This window comes from Oncorhynchus keta, chromosome 11 (assembly GCF_023373465.1).
Source record: "Oncorhynchus keta strain PuntledgeMale-10-30-2019 chromosome 11, Oket_V2, whole genome shotgun sequence".
NCBI classification, from domain to species: domain Eukaryota; kingdom Metazoa; phylum Chordata; class Actinopteri; order Salmoniformes; family Salmonidae; genus Oncorhynchus; species Oncorhynchus keta.
The window spans coordinates 14,480,896-14,503,078 of record NC_068431.1 but is presented as its reverse complement, the minus strand read 5'-3'; the positions used below and the strand labels follow the sequence as shown (position 1 = coordinate 14,503,078).

The 22,183-nt window shown below is 42.1% G+C and overlaps 1 protein-coding gene across 2 annotated transcripts in view; it reads right to left on the bottom strand.

The window, feature by feature from the left end:
* The window catches only part of LOC118390684 (gamma-aminobutyric acid receptor subunit beta-2-like), a 114,029-nt gene extending 97,411 nt beyond the window's left edge, over window positions 1-16,618 (bottom strand). For both annotated transcript variants that reach the window (XR_008147315.1, XM_052529472.1), the window contains exons 1-3: window positions 16,447-16,618; window positions 16,235-16,326; window positions 15,420-15,487 (exon numbers count right to left, since the gene is read on the bottom strand). Coding sequence is in view for 1 of the 2 variants with exons in the window: in XM_052529472.1 (XP_052385432.1) it covers window positions 15,420-15,487; window positions 16,235-16,326; window positions 16,447-16,529 (243 nt within the window). In the remaining variant the exon portion in view is untranslated. The remainder of the gene's footprint in view (window positions 1-15,419; window positions 15,488-16,234; window positions 16,327-16,446) is intronic.
* Between the last annotated feature and the right edge of the window lie 5,565 nt (window positions 16,619-22,183).

Here is a 22,183-nt window from a genome sequence, read left to right as displayed (position 1 = left end):
TATGGGCTATGTATATGAAGAGTGGATGAAGGGGAGAGAGGATATGGGCTATGTATATGAAGAGTGGATGAAGGGGAGAGAGGATATGGGCTATGTATATGAAGAGTGGATGAAGGGGAGAGAGGATATGGGCTATGTATATGAAGAGTGGATGAAGGGGAGAGAGGATATGGGCTATGTATATGAAGAGTGGATGAAGGGGAGAGAGGATATGGGATATGTATATGAAGAGTAGATGAAGGGGAGAGAGGATATGGGATATGTATATGAAGAGTGGATGAAGGGGAGAGAGGATATGAAATATGTATATGAAGAGTGGATGAAGGGGAGAGAGGATATGGGCTATGTATATGAAGAGTGGATGAAGGGGAGAGAGGATATGGGCTATGTATATGAAGAGTGGAAGAAGGGGAGAGAGGATATGGGCTATGTATATGAAGAGTGGAAGAAGGGGAGAGAGGATATGGGCTATGCATATGAAGAGTAGATGAAGGGGAGAGAGGATATGGGCTATGTATATGAAGAGTGGATGAAGGGGAGAGAGGATATGGGCTATGTATATGAAGAGTGGATGAAGGGGAGAGAGGATATGGGCTATGTATATGAAGAGTGGATGAAGGGGGAGAGGATATGGGATATGTATATGAAGAGTGGATGAAGGGGAGAGAGGATATGGGATATGTATATGAAGAGTGGATGGAGGGGAGAGAGGATATGGGATATGTATATGAAGAGTGGATGAAGGGGAGAGAGGATATGGGCTATGTATATGAAGAGTGGATGAAGGGGAGAGAGGATATGGGATATGTATATGAAGAGTGGATGAAGGGGAGAGAGGATATGGGCTATGTATATGAAGAGTGGATGAAGGGGAGAGAGGATATGGGATATGTATATGAAGAGTGGATGAAGGGGAGAGAGGATATGGGCTATGTATATGAAGAGTGGATGAAGGGGAGAGAGGATATGGGATATGTATATGAAGAGTGGATGAAGGGGAGAGAGGATATGGGCTATGTATATGAAGAGTGGATGAAGGGGAGAGAGGATATGGGCTATGTATATGAAGAGTGGATGAAGGGGAGAGAGGATATGGGCTATGTATATGAAGAGTGGATGAAGGGGAGAGAGGATATGGGCTATGTATATGAAGAGTGGATGAAGGGGAGAGAGGATATGGGCTATGTATATGAAGAGTGGATGAAGGGGAGAGAGGATATGGGCTATGTATATGAAGAGTGGATGAAGGGGAGAGAGGATATGGGATATGTATATGAAGAGTAGATGAAGGGGAGAGAGGATATGGGATATGTATATGAAGAGTGGATGAAGGGGAGAGAGGATATGAAATATGTATATGAAGAGTGGATGAAGGGGAGAGAGGATATGGGCTATGTATATGAAGAGTGGAAGAAGGGGAGAGAGGATATGGGCTATGTATATGAAGAGTGGAAGAAGGGGAGACAGGATATGGGCTATGTATATGAAGAGTGGATGAAGGGGAGAGAGGATATGGGCTATGTATATGAAGAGTGGATGAAGGGGGAGAGGATATGGGATATGTATATGAAGAGTGGATGAAGGGGAGAGAGGATATGGGATATGTATATGAAGAGTGGATGGAGGGGAGAGAGGATATGGGATATGTATATGAAGAGTGGATGAAGGGGGAGATGATATGGGATATGTATATGAAGAGTGGATGAAGGGGAGAGAGGATATGGGATATGTATATGAAGAGTGGATGAAGGGGAGAGAGGATATGGGATATGTATATGAAGAGTGGATGAAGGGGAGAGAGGATATGGGATATTTATATGAAGAGTGGATGAAGGGGGAGATGATATGGGATATGTATATGAAGAGTGGATGAAGGGGAGAGAGGATATGGGATATGTATATGAAGAGTGGATGAAGGGGAGAGAGGATATGGGATATGTATATGAAGAGTGGATGAAGGGGAGAGAGGATATGGGATATGTATATGAAGAGTGGATGAAGGGGAGAGAGGATATGGGATATGTATATGAAGAGTGGATGAAGGGGAGAGAGGATATGGGATATGTATATGAAGAGTGGATGAAGGGGAGAGAGGAAGCAGTCAGGGTGTGCAGACTGTTGTGGACGAGTGACGCATAACAGAGTATTTGAGAAAGCGAAACAACATGAAAAAGAACTTGACCAGACAGTATAGAAACTTGGCATAGAGGGTCAGGGTCAGCAGATGTGGGCCTTACTGACGATGAGCAGGTATAATTCTGGTACTCTAAAGCCTCTCCCAACTTCAGCCCAGCTAACTCTGCACACAGGCATAGTGAATTGACAACTAAGAGTGGCTGTAGCCAGGGCCAATCAACAGTGATTCTAGAGCAAGTTGAAGCTCTAGGAACAAATGTTAAATGAGTGACAGACATTCTCTTTGTCACTCCCTCTGTCTCAATGCAATTCCTGCTAGAGAATTCCCCGGTTCACATGCCTGATAATAATGACTGACAATGACAGATAATGGTTGGTAATGACAGTCATTATCATCTACAGCCTGTGATAGGAGCACAGTTAAGTCAGACTTATGACACATGCTAGCTAACTAGGCCTACGTCCCGGCAGCTGTTCAAATTCACTAGCCTCGTCAGTGTTCCAAAAATGGCCAACAAGAGGATAACCAACAGTTCTAGGGGGCCCCACAACCAACAGTGTGTGTGAACCTAGTCACATGATTGTAATGGGCAAGCAGGTGGCCCATTGAACTATATAATGGCTGAACTATATATTGACACTAATACTATATAGACTGGACTTTACAGCCTGTATGTATAATGAGCCATGAGAAGCATCCCTTATCAGACCAGACAAGTGGGTGCCTCCAACAATTAGAAGTCAAGTTGATAATTATAGTCTTGTTGAATCTGCAGTGTGAACTTCCTGCCATGAGTGCTCGAGACAGTTTAATTTGGGAGTGTTCATCTTGTTGCATCTAATTAAAAGCAGAATGTCATTGTTTAATTGTGTGGAAATAATGTGGCCACTTACATACACCAAGACCATCGAAAAAAATCATCCATGTTTGATGATTCCGATTTGACATTTGACAATGTACTAGATACTACTGTTTTGTTCTGCAAGCACAATACACAACAACCGCATGTGTCTGTATATCCAGACGACTCAGAAGACCTTTTCCTATAATGAATAATAATACCCTATCACGTACTGTAAGGTGAGGACGAAGCTCAACATACAGTAGGACCACAGTCTACCATTAGAAAGACCTCTTAGCTTTCAAACATCATTTTTAAATGGTGCTTGATGGAAGCCTGCATGCTGGAATCTCCAACGTAATAAATCCACTAAGGCAAATGATTCACAAGGAAACATTAACATTTCCTATCCGAATCGCAATTGCCTCTTAACTGTAACAAGCTGCCATTTGTTTCATTAACTATAATAATAAAGGCTGGTGTGCTGCATATACAGTGAAGAGGTTTATAGCTTTTCAGATATTCATTTCAGTAAAGCTGGTGAAATGAAAGAGGGACATATCAAAGCTCAGAGGCAGCCATTATGACAATTAATGGCTGACTTAACATGTGTTATGTTAAGTCAGCCATTAATTATCATATCGCTCGCCTTAGCTTGTGACTGGAGGAGATGGTCATGTGACATGGCCCTCCACACATCTCTTCGCTGGTAAAAAAAAATCTACATAGCAACTTAATGGGTAATAATGATATAATAATAATGAACAGGAACTCCACACCTACTCACTTAAAACTACCAAATAAAGTATGGAAAATAACTAATAAACTTTCCTTTCAAACTTTCCTCAAGATTCCTAAATCTACAGGTTTCATATTACAAAATAATTATCAATGATGTAAAGTGCAGAGGGCAATCTTCAACATTCTCATTCCTATCACGCAATAGCCTCACCATGTAAACGGTGACATACCAATATTAGGAAGGTAATATAGCCATAAAGAGGCCGTGTAGTATTGCAGGAAATTAGCTTAAATGTTTTTAGGTTTTTTTTAAATCTCAGTCCCCATGGCAAAATGTGTGGAATTGCAGGAAATGAGCTATTGAACAGCAACATTTTTGGTCAGAGCACGCCCACTACCACTACCACGCCTCTCCACAGAGTTCCACAGAAGGAAGAGGTCAACAAACTGGTTTCAATTTCACTTTTCAATTAAACTACAAAAGTCTAGTGTCTTTTCGATACAATCAGCAAAACAGTTCTCTCTGAGACAAACACAGACTATGCTAAACAAAAGTTCTACTGAGAACCCTGTTCTGTGACACACAGAGGGAGTGGGACATTCTGGTTCTATCATCACCAAGGCTCCCAATAACTCAAACTCCAGAGAGTATAGACATCAAGACCAACAACAGTTTAATCTGTTGACCAACTCATTAGTAGTTTTATACAGTGCCCGTCAGAGGTTTGGACAAACCTATAGTACTCATTGAATGGTTTCTCATGTAGTAACCAAAAAAAGGTGTCAAACAAATCAAAATATATTTTATATTTGAGATTCTTCAAAGGAGCCACCCTTTTCCTTGATGACAGTTTTGCACACTCTTGGAATTCTCTAAACCAGCTCCATGAGGAATGCTTTTCCAACAGTCTTGAAGGAGTTCCCACATATCCTAAGCACTTCTTGGCTGCTTTTCCTACACTCTGCGGTTCAACTCATCCCAAACCATCTCAATTGGGATGAGGACACCAGGTCATCTGATGCAGCCCAATCACTCTCCTTATTGGTCAAATAGCCCTTACACAGTCTGGAGGTGTGTTTTGGGTCATTGTCTTGTTGAAAAACAAATGAAAGTCCCACTAAGCGCAAACCAGATGGGATGGCATATCACTGCAGAATGCTGTAGTAGCCATGCTGGTTATGTGTGCCTTGAATTCTAAATAAATCACAGACAGTGTCACCAGCAAAGCACCCCCACACCATCACACCACATCCTCCATGCTTCACGGTGCGAACCACACATGTGGAGATCATCAGTTCACCTACTCTGCGTCTCACAAAGACATGGCGATTGTAACCAAAAATCTAAAATTTGGACTCATCAGACCAAAGGACAGATTTCCACCTGTCTAATGTCCATTGCTTGTGCTTCTTGGCCCAAGCAAGTCTCTTCTTATTATTGCTGTCCTTTAGTAGTGGTACCAGTCAAAAGCAATTCGACCATGAAGGTCTGATTCACGCCGTCTTCTCTGAACAGTTGATGTTGAGATGTGTCTGTAACTTGAACTCTGTGAAGCATTTAATTGGGATCTGCAGCAGAGAGAACTCTGCATCTTCCTTTCCTGTAGAAAATAGTCAAAATAAAGAAAAACACTTCAATGAGTAGGTGTGTCCAAACTTTTGACTGGTACTGTATGTGTAAACCTTATGTCATCACTATGAAAACTGTCTTTTGTCTGTCTCTCTGAATAAGAGTGAACACTCCTCTATGTTGTCTGGCTGACCATTCACTGAGCATGACCTCCGGCCAAATTGACGTTTCTTCCATCAATAGAGTAGAGTAATTAAATGCAGGGTGAATCATCAGGGAACCTCTATGGGGATCCCCTTGAAAGAAGTGGAAGCCCTTGAGAAAGCCTACAGTGTGGTAAAGGGAGGGGGTGGAGATGGTGAGGGAGAGTGGGATGTAAGAACGTAAAGCCATCATCATCATAATGAATCAATGTGCTGTGCATTTGCATTGATAGTGAACTCATTATTAGCATACATATGAACAATCCACTTGATATTACACTTTCTTAAATGTACTATCGAGCGAACGAGTGGATATACAATTGATCCCAAATTCTACAGGGACGTATCCAAACAAAAGCTAATGAATTATGTAAAATGCAGTATGTGCTGATGTTGCTCTCCTCTCCTTACCCACATAAACCCACTCTTTCTCGTGAATTCCCTCAGCATATACTTTTCCCTGAATGATACATGCATATGCAATATATACAAAGCCAGTGCGCCTGCCTGTGACAGTGCTATTTGTTGATGGGCCCAGCAGTGGTTATAATAATAATAATAATATATGCCATTTAGCAGACGCTTTTATCCAAAGCGACTTACAGTCACGTGTGCATACATTCTACGTATGGGTGGTCCCGGGGATCGAACCCACTACCCTGGCGTTACAAGCGCCATGCTCTACCAACTGAGCTACAGAAGGACCATATATATATAAGCAGTGGCCTGAAGATTGAAATGGAACAATTCACTTTCTAGCGGACCAAACTAATGCACAGTACACTGTGGCCTGAGCCAGTTATCACTTTGTTTTCTATTCTTTTAAAAACGCTTTGACGTATTGCCTGGTTTCATTCTCAGTTCATTTGCCCTGTATGGTTTCTTGGCTCCCTTTCACTCAAAGGCCTTTTACCTCAGGCCTGTTTCACCTGCCTCTTCCACCTGACAGCCAGGGGAGATAACGCCAGGGTAGTGGGTTCGATTCCCGGGACCACCCATACGTAGAATGTATGCACACATGACTGTAAGTCGCTTTGGATAAAAGCGTCTGCTAAATGGCATATATTTATTATTATTATTATTATATCGAGTGCAGCGCAAAACTGAAATTATTTTCTCCTCTACTGATGAAAAAAACTATAAAAACTCAAACGGAATATTTTTTATTAGTTAACATTTTTTCAGGAAATGTAATTCATGGCAGTTTAGTATTTTTCCTAAAAGGGATTATTATATTATTAAGACCTTTACTTTTAAAAAGACATGTAATGTCTCAGGCAGGATTACAGGCTAATCACATTAATCACATGAAGAATGAGAATCGAGTAGATTGGGGGGGGGGAGGTGGGGGACAAATGTATTAGCCTTCCCTGTGAAACTCCTCTTCCACTTGTTCCTTTCTAAAAGGCTTTGGTTGACAAACAGTTAGCTTTACACTAGTCTCTGAAGCCCAGGCTTCGCTCGCTTAGTCAGCGAGACAAGATTTGGAAGGATGGCTTCTCGATACTGTACATGTCATTGAGCATGTCATTGAGTACAGAAGACTAGCACAGCCAAGATAGATGATTCACTATCAACATGTATCATAACCCACAATAAAGATCATCCCTAATGTTGCTGAATAACCCACAATAAAGATCATCCCTAATGTTGCTGAATAACCCACAGTAAAGATGATCCCTAATGTTGCTGAATAACCCACAGTAAAGATGATCCCTAATGTTGCTGAATAACCCACAGTAAAGATGATCCCTAATGTTGTTGAATAACCCACAGTAAAGATGATCCCTAATGTTGTTGAATAACCCACAGTAAAGATCATCCATAATGTTGCTGAATAACCCACAGTAAAGATGATCCCTAATGTTGCTGAATAACCCACAGTAAAGATGATCCCTAATGTTGCTGAATAACCCACAGTAAAGATGATCCCTAATGTTGCTGAATAACCCACAGTAAAGATGATCCCTAATGTTGTTGAATAACCCACAGTAAAGATGATCCCTAATGTTGTTGAATAACCCACAGTAAAGATCATCCCTAGTGTTGTTGAATAACCCACAGTAAGGATCACCTCTCATGTCATTGTATAACCCGCAGTAAGGATCATCTCTAATGTAATTGTATAACCCACAGTAAGGATCATCTCTAATGTAATTGTATAACCCGCAGTAAGGATAATCTGTAATGTCATTGTATAACCCACAGTAAGGATCATCTCTAATGTCATTGTATAACCCACAGTAAGGATCATCTCTAATGTAATTGTATAACCCACAGTAAGGATCATCTCTAATGTCATTGTATAACCCACAGTAAGGATCATCTCTAATGTCATTGTATAACCCACAGTAAGGATCATCTCTAATGTAATTGTATAACCCACAGTAAGGATCATCTCTAATGTCATTGTATAACCCACAGTAAGGATCATCTCTAATGTAATTGTATAACCCACAGTAAGGATAATCTCTAATGTAATTGTATAACCCGCAGTAAGGATCATCTCTAATGTAATTGTATAACCCACAGTAAGGATCATCTCTAATGTCATTGTATAACCCACAGTAAGGATGATCTGTAATGTCATTGTATAACCCACAGTAAGGATCATCTCTAATGTAATTGTATAACCCACAGTAAGGATCATCTCTAATGTCATTGTATAACCCACAGTAAGGATGATCTGTAATGTCATTGTATAACCCACAGTAAGGATCATCTCTAATGTAATTGTATAACCCACAGTAAGGATCATCTCTAATGTCATTGTATAACCCACAGTAAGGATGATCTGTAATGTCATTGTATAATCCACAGTAAGGATCATCTCTAATGTAATTGTATAACCCACAGTAAGGATAATCTGTAATGTAATTGTATAACCCACAGTAAGGATCATCTCTAATGTCATTGTATAACCCACAGTAAGGATGATCTGTAATGTCATTGTATAATCCACAGTAAGGATCATCTCTAATGTAATTGTTTAACCCACAGTAAGGATAATCTGTAATGTAATTGTATAACCCACAGTAAGGATAATCTGTAATGTCATTGTATAACCCACAGTAAGGATGATCTGTAATGTCATTGTATAACCCACAGTAAGGATCATCTCTAATGTCATTGTATAACCCACAGTAAGGATGATCTGTAATGTCATTGTATAACCCACAGTAAGGATCATCTGTAATGTCATTGTATAACCCACAGTAAGGATGATCTGTAATGTCATTGTATAACCCACAGTAAGGATCATCTCTAATGTCATTGTATAACCCACAGTAAGGATGATCTGTAATGTCATTGTATAACCCACAGTAAGGATGATCTGTAATGTCATTGTATAACCCACAGTAAAGCAAGGCATGAGCTTCTGTTTCAATGGAACCGTCATTGCAGAAAGCACATACACGTTTATATAAGGGAGTGTTTGTGTGTCGAACAGTGTCAATAGAGAGACTGTAGCACATATGCATGTGCTTAATCTTGGTTAACCCACAACTGAAGTCTTGTGTAATTGGTCAGATACTCAATTACGTTTTGGGTACATACAGCGTGTGTTAAGAGAAGAGATTACAACCTGAACGAACAGTTCCATCCTCTCTCTTTGCACGTAACTGGCAAGTCTATGGCCCAACTGTCCTCTCCCCTTCTGAAATGCGAAAGATGCTAGCACCTGCCAAATCGTGATTTATCCAAAGCACCAGAACTAATACTGCCTGTTATCTCACGCATCTCATTGTATCATCACAGATCTTTGGTACCATTTATGTTACACAATCTGCACACGAGAGATAAGTATGTGCCATACGTAGCACTCTACAGTAGCAGCTAGTCTGAAATATCTTCTACATCCCTTACGGAGATAACCTATATTGCATTTTGTCCATTACGTAACGCAACAGTCATTTCACATTACAACTTGATGAGTAATCATGACTGGAGACCAGCAACATATTAGGGGGCCAGGGATGAGCCAGTCAGACCAACCCTATGACCAGTCCTACAAAACTGATACATCCCCACGCACAGGCTCTATTGTAGACTTTATCCAAAGGCTTTTTGAAAGGCTTATGCTATTGGCTAGCCTAGTCCCATACAGCAGCCAATATGTATATCATTGCCATGGTTAAAGCACAAACAGACTGGACCATTAGGCTAGCAGTCTGCTAATTAAACGTCATAATGCTAAAGGGTCAATGTGACAGAAATTACTGCTGCGCTCAGCTAGCTGATATAAGCTAACTAACAATATCAGCTTCATGACTCATGTCAGACACATTGTACGTGATGACAGCACAGTAATAAATTGAAGTTCCTTTGTTTATTTCAATATATCTTCTGGAGTTTCTCTTATCATCCATCCACAGATTAAATCAGGTCATTTATGATTCAATGATTTATGATTTATGATGGGTAAATATCTCATCAACCCACGGTGATGGGTCTGTGATGCAAGCCTATTTCACTCCTATTCCAAACATATTGAACTCACTAGTCACTGCAGTTCTGCCCACAGTCGCCATTCCATGGGAACGCTGAGAAACAGATTCAGACTGCTTTAGATGAAGAGAGAATGTTGTTTTAAACCTCTCCTGACTGGATGAGAGATGATGAATCTTCTTTCTGTATACACTTCCTCTCTTGATTCAAAAGCCCATCAATAAACCATCATAACACAGACAAGTTCAGACTCAATGAAAGATTTGCCATAGCACTCAGACGACAATATATGAAACGTATTACAATAAATGTGTCCAGCTATGCCAACATAAACACGCCTTGGGCAATTGTTACTCCACATTATAAACTGGGTGGTTTATAATGCTGATTGGCTGAAAGCTGTGTTATATGAGACCATGTAGATAGGGTATGACAAAACATTTATTTTTACTGTTCTAATTACTGTTTCCTGTTATTTTTACTGTTTATAATAGCAATAAGGCACCGAAGAAGTTTGTGGTACAGTATAGGGCTAATATACCATGGCTATGGGCTGTGTGTCTGCTTTGTGTCACGAATAAGAATATCCCTTAGCCATGGTGCCTTAATGCTTATATCTCTCAATCACTAAAATCATACAGTATAGTCATCCTTTGATACAGCACAGTCTGTTCTGAACCGTGATATCTGGATCTCGTCAGCTGCCATGAGTTGAATGTGTTGTGCTCCGAAATGGAGGGCTCTGCACTCTGAACACCTTCTCAAGTGATCAATAAGCTCCTCTTGGCCTTTACCTACATCAATAATGGTATTTCTGTTGTTTGGCTCATCCTCATCAGTGTGTATTTCTTTCCCTGTGGATACTGTTGGCATAGTCTTCAACAATAAAACGACTCCGTCAACAGTAATATGGCTCAACGTGGAAGAAAAGAAGAAAAAAATAAAGAAATGACACTATAGAATACAGTGGAGGGCACTGGATACTGTAGGGCAACACTGCACTAGATACTGTAGGGCAACACTGCACTAGATACTGTAGGGCAACACTGCACTAGATACTGTAGGGCAACACTGCACTAGACACTGTAGGGCAACACTGCACTTGATACTGTAGGGCAACACTGCACTAGATACTGTAGGGCAACACTGCACTAGATACTGTAGGGCAACACTGCACTATATATTGTAGGGCAACACTGCACTAGATACTGTAGGGCAACACTGCACTAGATACTGTAGGGCAACACTGCACTAGATACTGTAGGGCAACACTGCACTAGATACTGTAGGGCAACACTGCACTAGACACTGTAGGGCAACACTGCACTAGACACTGTAGGGCAACACTGCACTAGACACTGTAGGGCAACACTGCACTAGATACTGTAGGGCAACACTGCACTAGATACTGTAGGGCAACACCTTGCGATCTGGCCTCGATGGGCTGGAGTAGGGAAACACCTTGCGATCTGGCCTAAATGGGCTGGAGGAGGGAAACACCTTGCGATCTGGCCTCGATGGGCTGGAGTAGGGAAACACCTTGCGATCTGGCCTCGATGAGCTGGAGTAGGGAAACCCCTTGCGATCTGGCCTCGATGAGCTGGAGTAGGGAAACACCTTGCGATCTGGCCTAGATTGGTTGGAGTAGGGAAACACCTTGCGATCTGGCCTCGATGAGCTGGAGTAGGGAAACACCTTGCGATCTGGCCTCGATGGGCTGGAGTAGGGAAACACCTTGCGATCTGGCCTCGATGGGCTGGAGTAGGGAAACACCTTGCGATCTGGCCTAGATGGGCTGGAGTAGGGAAACAACTTGCAATCTGGCCTAAATGGGCTGGAGTAGGGAAACACCTTGTGATATGGCCTCGATGGGCTGGAGTAGGGAAACACCTTGCGATTTGGCCTAAATAGGCTGGAGTAGGGAAACACCTTGCGATCTGGCCTCGATGGGCTGGAGTAGGGAAACACCTTGCGATCTGGCCTAGATGGGCTGGAGTAGGGAAACACCTTGCGATCTGGCCTCGATGGGCTGGAGTAGGGAAACACCTTGCGATCTGGCCTAGATGGTCTGGAGTAGGGAAACACCTTGCGATCTGGCCTAGATGGGCTGGAGTGTGGAAACACCTTGCGATCTGGCCTCGATGGGCTGGAGTAGGGAAACCCCTTGCGATCTGGCCTAAATGCGCTGGAGTAGGGAAACACCTTGCGATCTGGCCTCGATGGGCTGGAGTAGGGAAACACCTTGCGATCTGGCCTAAATGGGTTGGAGTAGGGAAACACCCTGCGATCTGGCCTAGATGGGCTGGAGTGGGGAAACACCTTGCGATCTGGCCTAGATGGGCTGGAGTAGGGAAACACCTTGCGATCTGGCCTCGATGGGCTGGAGTAGGGAAACACCTTGCGATCTGGCCTAGATGGGCTGGAGTAGGGAAACACCTTGCAATCTGGCCTAAATGGGCTGGAGTAGGGAAACACCTTGTGATTTGGCCTAAATGGGCTGGAGTAGGGAAACACCTTGCGATCTGGCCTCGATGGGCTGGAGTAGGGAAACACCTTCCGATCTGGCCTAGATGGGCTGGAGTAGGGAAACACCTTGCGATCTGGCCTCGATGGGCTGGAGTAGGGAAACACCTTGCGATCTGGCCTAGATGGGCTGGAGTAGGGAAACACCTTGCGATCTGGCCTAGATGGGCTGGAGTGTGGGAAACACCTTGCGATCTGGCCTCGATGGGCTGGAGTAGGGAAACCCCTTGCGATCTGGCCTAAATGCGCTGGAGTAGGGAAACACCTTGCGATCTGGCCTCGATGGGCTGGAGTAGGGAAACACCTTGCGATCTGGCCTAAATGGGTTGGAGTATGGGGCTGGATGGGTTGGAGTAGGGAAACACCCTGCGATCTGGCCTAGATGGTCTGGAGTAGGGAAACACCTTGCCTAGATGGGCTGGCCTAAATGCGATCTGGCCTCGATGAGCTGGAGTAGGGAAACACCTTCCGATCTGGCCTCGATGGGCTGGAGTAGGGAAACACCTTGCGATCTGGCCTAGATGGGCTGGATGGGAAACACCTTGTGGTATGGCCTCGATGGGCTGGAGTAGGGAAACACCTTGCGATCTGGCCTAGATGGGCTGGAGTAGGGAAACACCTTGCGATCTGGCCTCGATGAGCTGGAGTAGGGAAACACCTTCCGATCTGGCCTCGATGGGCTGGAGTAGGGAAACACCTTGCGATCTGGCCTAGATGGGCTGGAGTAGGGAAACACCTTGCGATCTGGCCTCGATGGGCTGGAGTAGGGAAACACCTTGCGATCTGGCCTAGATGGGCTGGAGTAGGGAAACACCTTGTGGTATGGCCTCGATGGGCTGGAGTAGGGAAACACCTTGCGATCTGACCTTGATGGGCTGGAGTGTGGAAACACCTTGCGATCCGACCTAGATGGGCTGGAGTGGGGAAACACCTTGCGATCTGACCTAGATGGTCTGGAGTGTGGAAACACCTTGCAATCTGGCCTAAATGGGCTGGAGTATGGAAACCCCTTGCGATCTGACCTAAATGGGCTGGAGTAGGGAAACACCTTGCGATCTGACCTAAATGGGCTGTAGGGCCAAAGCTCTTGAGCAGATATTGATAAAAGAAACAGGCTTTTCTCGTCCATTGATAGAATGGACTCTACGAGGCCCTGCTCGAGATGACGTTTGATTTGGTGCTGCCTGTATTGCTGCCTGTTTTCCCTGGTTGACTGGCCAGCTGGCTGGCTAGCTGACTGGCTGGCTGTGAGTGGTACAGCTATGGAGAATGTGTAGTGAGATCTATCACTAATCCTGTTCCTTTTAGGTGCAGTGTGAAAGTCCTAACCCAGAGATAAGAGCGTGATGGGCCAACCACAGAGGACCTAGAAGAGCACAATCCCTTTCCTGTGTTGACTTCCAGCCTGGCTTTGTGGATTAGCCAACGCTGTAATAGTCGCTGAGCATATTTGTTGAAAGCATTAAAGGTAAAATCATTACCTAAAACAATAACCCAGCTGCTTCATTCAGGGGTTCAGCCAACCAGGAGCCATGGATTAGGCCGTTTATTAGGAGATTAAACATAACCAAGGCCAGCTTTTTGCCATCACACAGGGGTCGTCACATAAAAGGAGTGTTTCCCATGAAATGCCATGAATGACGAGTCCACATTGCCACAGGGAGGTGTCTACCATAACAAAACCTTCAGTTCATGGTGCGTTGGTCACTCACTTTGGTTACACAGTGAAAATCTGTGTTTAATCCAGATGAATGCATGCAGAAGTCAGAGCCAGACAAATAAAATGTAGAAGGCACTAGACCAGTGATCTATGATAAATGGAGGACAAGGGCAACTTCCACCATTAAAGACTGTTTGTGAGCAATCATACATCTTGTTAATCATACATCTCATTTTATACAATAAATCCAACTGGAATTGCATTTGGTCTGGGGGACGAATACAATGACAACAGTTTAAACTAAGACCTTTGGGTATTTGTGCCAAAAATAGTCAGTTGGGTGCTCTTAACTTCATACTATGACGAACCCCATTTCAACTGGAAAAAATACTTTTAACAACCAGTAGAGTAGAAATGTTCCTGAGCAAAGACATTTCCCACTGGACACACTGGTTGAATCAACGTTGAAGTGACGTCCGTGACCAGTGCCTGCTATTTCATCCCAAATACAGTCATTGCAATCATACTCAACAGAAATCTAAATATATGTATTCATAACATTATTTATATGCACAGAGATAATAATCATGTCCATTTCAGTGTCATTAAATGGGGCCTTATCCGTCTTCTACAATGGAGGCATACCTTTTCCCACAACACTCAAAATGTACAAATGACAAAACAACCAAAAACACGCTAATAGCACAGATTAGCAGAGAGATTGGCATGGTGACAGGAAGCATAACCATGGATTTTGTCAAAAACATTCTCAAAGGAATGGATGTAGGGACCATTCCTCTCAGGCAGTGCCCGAAACCCTGTCTCTCTCGACTGACGTGCAGTTCTGACTAATAGCACTAGGGGATGCTCTTGCATGAAGCAAAACTTTTGCCTTCACTTCAGTATGCACTTCATAAATTCCTTAAAACGTTAATAAATACTTCCACTACATGTAAACACATTACAAAGAATCAAACCACAGGTATGCAAGATGTTGTGTTCATCCATTACGGCAGGAAATTATATAATCAACTGCCATACATTGATATGCAGGTTACAACCTGAAACGTGTGTTAGGAAACATTCACAGACATGAAACTCTGTTATGGGTGAATTAGCAACAGCGTGCACCTAATGGTTAGGCGTATCGGTGTGAATTTAAAAAGGTCGATTGTCATAGCTCTGAGAAGACTACATGTTTTAGCATTCCTAAGGGTTTCCTTTAGGAAAGACAATGCATATAATATTAGGGCAATGCCCACAAACCATTGGGAGAGTGATAATCGAGTACTTACCATATTGACTTCAGATACCATGTCTATGCTGGCTATGTCTATATTCATCCCCACTCCCACAGGGGGACCTAGAACAAACCAACAAAACGGGCCGTAATGTTAACTATTTCATGATTTTTGGTTTAAAACATTAATATCATAAACCACAAATGTAACCCTTTGCATAGCAACTGCCTAGCAGCAGCACACGAGCAATCAGTCATTCATTTATTGTCAGCCAGATAACACGATACAATATGGGATTTCAAAAAGCAGGTGCGCACGGTGTCTCTGATGCTTCTTCGCAAAACACAGTGCATGTTGTTCATTACGTCTAAATGCTTCCGATTAAATTGAAATTGTATACCAATGTCGACAGCTTGTATTTGTATGAGCACCCAGCTAAATGTCAAGGGTTTTACACCTGAATAAAGACATAGCAACGTTCGTAAGGTAGACACCAATCGCCAACATAACAATGGTTTAGGGAATTTATCATCTCATTCCATGACACTACAGTCAAAAGGTGTATCATTGATTGAGCCTACAACTTCTAATACCCTTCTAGTATTGTGTTAAAAAGTTATCCTAATCCATGTCGTTAGCACACGTGGAACTAGGTGGCCCTATGTATGTATAGGCTACCAGGACAAACTGAAGGGTCGATGTATGTATAGGCTACCTGGACAAACTGAAGGGTAGGCTACGTGCGTTTAACTTTTAAAAAAAATAAGACGAGGGATTTGGACGATCCACACAATTAGAGCAACAACTGAGTGTTATAGGGCTGACAACAGAAAAGTAAATTACAGTTTGTATTAAATTAATTTAATTACCTCCAAAATCTGGCCTCAAGCGAATGTCATATCCTTTCAACAGTCTATCCACAGTTTCTTTTACGATTGACATATTGCTAGGGTCATTGACCCTAGAGAAGGAGAAGGAATACATTCTTAGATGTGCAAGCTTCCAAAGGCATTATTGAAGTGTTTTCTACAGTGTATAACGTATTCATTCGAAGTGAAGAGCATCTAAGCCGACCACTTACCTTTGCGCACAGACCACAGCCACTATTACGAGGAAGGTCCAAACCCCAAAGTATCTCATTGTTCTTATTCTCAACACCGCCATAGTTTAGATATGATTTTGGATTTCAGTGAAGACAGACGTGATCCAACTTATTCTGGCCAGTGCAGTAATTCCAATGTGTGGCGCATGCGCATGCTTTACCACAACATCAAGGAGCAGTGGCTGCTGATGCTGGTAGCAGAGCAATTTCCAGGACAGATATTTTTTTATTTAAGGGGAAAGTGAAGCCAACAAGTAAGTGAGGCAAACGGATGCTTCTCCCTCGCCATTCAATATTTAATAAAACTGTGAAATAAACGTAATATAGATGAACCTTTACTTTCTTTATTTTCTTATATTCCGTTAATACACATGGTTTATTCCAATAAAGAACATGTTTTAAAACTACAACATGCTGAACGATGTGGGAACATGAGAAAGAGGACTAGGAGACAGGATGAGGTGTTGCATATGGTACTTTGTCTAACATCAATGCACGCATTTACAGATTCGTGGTTGTTGCACCCTGAAAATGTTGGAGGTGAGCTATGTGTAGCCACAGCTCCTAGAGCGCGCGTGAGGGCTTTTAGGTAATGTTAGTTAATCATCGGATTAATATTTGTTAGTTGTTTGTTCAAAGGAGAGGGAGCAACATTTCTTATAGTACCTTCAAACACTACATGTATAGCCTAAACAAACCTATAATGGCATTCTTGAAAACCTCTTGGTCAATCAGGAAATGGTCAACTCCCGTTTGGAACTGTCCATGGTTCTGAAATTAGAGTTAAGGATGTTGCGTGGTCAATCTGACCTCTGCATTGGCCGTGCAGCATTTCAAATCAAATCACATTTTATTTGTCACATACACATGGTTAGCAGATGTTAATGCGAGTGTAGCGAAATAATTGTGCTTCTAGTTCCGACAATGCATTAATAACCAACTTGTAATCTAACCTAACAATTCCACAACTACTACCTTATACACACAAGTGTAAAGGGATAAAGAATATGTACATATAGATATATAAATGAGTGATGGTACAGAACGGCATAGGCAAGATGCAGTAGATGGTATCGAGTACAGTATATACATATGAGATGAGTATTGTAGGGTATGTAAACATAAAAGTGGCTAGTGATACATGTATTACATAAAGATGGCAAGATGCATTCGATGATATAGAGTACAGTATATACATATACATATGAGATGAGTAATATAGGGTATGTAAACATTATATTAAGTGGCATTGTTTAAAGTGGCTAGTGATATATTTTACATCAATTCCCATCAATTTCCATTATTAAAGTGGCTGGAGTTGAGTCAGTATGTTGGCAGCAGCCACTCAATGTTAGTGGTGGCTGTTTAACAGTCTGATGGCCTTGAGATAGAAGCTGTTTTTCAGCCTCTCGGTCCCTGCTTTGATGCACCTGTACTGACCTCGCCTTCTGGATGATAGCGGGGTGAACAGGCAGTGGCTCGGGTGGTTGTTGTCCTTGATGATCTTTATGGCCTTCCTGTGACATCGGGTGGTGTAGGTGTCCTGGAGGGCAGGTAGTTTGCCCCCGGTGATGCGTTGTGCAGACCTCACTACCCTCTGGAGAGCCTTACGGTTGTCGTACCAGGTGGTGATACAGCCCGACAGGATGCTCTCGATTGTGCATCTGTAGAAGTTTGTGAGTGCTTTTGGTGACAAGCCAAATTTCTTCAGCCTCATGAGGTTGAAGAGGCGCTGCTTCGCCTTCTTCACAACGCTGTCTGTGTGTACCAATTCAGTTTGTCTGTGATGTGTACGCCGAGGAACTTAAAACTTACTACCCTCTCCACTACTGTCCCGTCGATGTGGATAGGGGGGTGCTTCTTCTGCTGTTTCCTGAAGTCCACAATCATCTCCTTTGTTTTGTTGACGTTGAGTGTGAGGTTATTTTCCTGACACCACCCTCCGAGGGCCCTCACCTCCTCCCTATAGGCTGTCTTGTTGTTTTTGGTAATCAAGCCTACCACTGTAGTGTCATCCGCAAACTTGATGATTGAGTTGGTGGCGTGCATGGCCACGCAGTCGTGGGTGAACAGGGAGTACAGGAGAGGGCTGAGAACGCACAGGGTGGAGATGTTGTTACCTACCCTCACCACCTGGGGGCGGCCCGTCAGGAAGTCCAGTACCCAGTTGCACAGGGCGGGGTCGAGACCCAGGGTCTCGAGCTTGATGACGAGCTTGGAGGGTACTATGGTACATAGGTATTCCTCTTGTCCAGATGGGTTAGGGCAGTGTGCAGTGCGGTTGCGATTGCGTCGTCTGTGGACCTATTGGGGCGGTATGCAAATTGGAGTGGGTCTGGGATGTCAGGTAGGTTGGAGGTGATACGGCCCTTGACTAGTCTCTCAAAGCACTTCATGATGACGGAAGTGAGTGCTACGGGGCGGTAGAATAAAAGTTACCTTAGCATTCTTGGGAACAGGAACAATGGTGGCCCTCTTGAAGCATGTGGGAACAGCAGACTGGGATAAGGATTGATTGAATATGTCCGTAAACACACCAGCCAGCTGGTCTGCGTATGCTCTGAGGACGCGGCTGGGATGATATTTACTGTGATATGGCCTCTGCAGAAGTTAGGGCATTCATATTTCTGATCTGTTGCTGTTGTAAAGGAAGTTGCCAAGAAAGTGAGTTTGTCTTTTATACAGGACCTCCCGCCCTCACCTACCATTAACCAACCATGTCAATGGGGATCTATAGGCTACGGAAAACGTTGAGAGGCTCACGGAGAAGCTCAATTTGGCTTCTGTGTGCCTCCAGAGGCTTGCGTTTGCATCACACCATCCATACGGCGCCGACACCCTCATTTTCGGATCAAGCATAAATCGGCTTTTAGGCTACCCATGCATGCACTGTGCTGGATGTGTTCTCTCTCTCTCTCTCTCTCTCTCTCTCTCTCTCTCTCTCTCTCTCTCTCTCTCTCTCTCTCTCTTTCTCTCTCTCTCTCTTTCTCTCTCTCTCTCTCTCTCTCTCTCTCTCTCTCTCTCTCTCTCTCTCTCTCTCTCTCTCTCTCTCTCTTTCTCTCTCTCTCTCTCTCTCTCTCTCTCTCTCTCTCTCTCTCTCTCTCTCTCTCTCTCTCTCTCTCTCTCTCTTTATTTCGATGAGAGATGCTTGTCAAAGTTATTATGACATGACTCAATACTTCCCAATCAATTTCACCAACCGATCCGCTCCTACGCGTTCGTGCTTTTGATGCAAACGTGCACAGGCGTGCTCAAATGGAGAGCGACTACATTACCACGAGCTATTGCTCACGTCAATATCGCGCCTCGAGGCTGAGATAATACATGAACACTAGCAAGTACGCTATACATTTCAAAGTAAGCGCTACCAACATCCGATCCGGACAGACGCCTCTGCGTTAAAGTGGTCATGCTTTGATGGAATCCGGTGCATTGCTGCATGACACTGGGCGGGGAGCGTACTAAACCCCTGGACGATGGTGACAATTAATCATCGGCTCACTCCCTCTCATCTGTCATTTCTTAACAACCCACAATTAAGATGTGTATCATTAAGCTACTGTAGCTGGCCCATGTGTACATCAAAATTATATTAGTAGACATTATGGCACATGTTCACGTCCCCTCTTGCGGTATGTATAGGCTACTTTATGTTTTGTTTAGGTTTACTTGTAGCCTAATTGGTTGCTATAAGCTTCTAGAAGTGAGATGTGTATTTGCAAGGTACTGTATAACCTGGCTTTTCTGAGAATGATGGCACCATTGTAATTAGGCCATGTAGAGAAAAACCCTGTCCTCAGTTGGATACAATAACCAGTAGAACATATGTCATTAAAACCATGGGCCTTAGTGGCCAAATAGGAATAAATAACGAGGTCAAGGTCAAAATCTTTCTCTACAGTGTATTTGTAAAAACATTGACATTTGTATTTGGCATCGTGGCTTACAGCAGATACATAAAAAACACATGCACAATACAAAAACACATGCACAATACAAAAACACATGCACAATACAAAAACACATGCATAATACAAAAACACATGCACAATACAAAAACACATGCACAATACAAAAACACATGCACAATACAAAAACACATGCATAATACAAAAACACATGCACAATACAAAAACACATGCACAATACAAAAACACATGCATAATACAAAAACACATGCACAATACAAAAACACATGCACAATACAAAAACACATGCACAATACAAAAACACATGCACAATACAAAAACACATGCACAATACAAAAACACATGCACAATACAAAAACACATGCACAATACAAAAACACATGCACAATACAAAAACACATGCATAATACAAAAACACATGCACAATACAAAAACACATGCACAATACAAAAACACATGCACAATACAAAAACACATGCACAATACAAAAACACATGCATAATACAAAACACATGCATAATACAAAACACATGCACAATACAAAAACACATGCATAATAAAAAACACATGCACAATACAAAACACATGCACAATACAAAAACACATGCACAATACAAAACACATGCACAATACAAAAACACATGCACAATACAAAAACACATGCACAATACAAAAACACATGTACAATACAAAAACACATGCACAATACAAAAACACATGCACAATACAAAAACACATGCACAATACAAAAACACATGCACAATACAAAAACACATGTACAATACAAAAACACATGCACAATACAAAAACACATGCACAATACAAAAACACATGCACAATACAAAAACACATGTACAATACAAAAACACATGCACAATACAAAAACACATGTACAATACAAAAACACATGCACAATACAAAAACACATGCATAATACAAAAACACATGCACAATACAAAAACACATGCACAATACAAAAACACATGCATAATACAAAAACACATGCACAATACAAAAACACATGCACAATACAAAAACACATGCATAATACAAAAACACATGCACAATACAAAAACACATGCACAATACAAAAACACATGCATAATACAAAAACACATGCACAAAAAAAACACATGCACAATACAAAAACACATGCATAATACAAAAACACATGCACAATACAAAAACACATGCACAATACAAAAACACATGCACAATACAAAAACACATGCACAAAAAAAACACATACATAATACAAAAACACATGCACAATACAAAAACACATGCACAATAAAAACACATGCATAATACAAAAACACATGCATAATACAAAAACACATGCACAATACAAAAACACATGCACAATACAAAAACACATGCATAATACAAAAACACATGCACAATACAAAAACACATGCACAATACAAAAACACATGCATAATACAAAAACACATGCACAATACAAAAACACATGCACAATACAAAAACACATGCATAATACAAAAACACATGCATAATACAAAAACACATGCACAATACAAAAACACATGCACAATACAAAAACACATGCATAATACAAAAACACATGCACAATACAAAAACACATGCACAATACAAAAACACATGCATAATACAAAAACACATGCATAATACAAAAACACATGCACAAAAAAAACACATGCACATACAAAAACACATGCACAATACAAAAACACATGCACAATACAAAACACATGAACAATACAAAAACACATGCACAAAAAAAACACATGCACAAAAACACATGC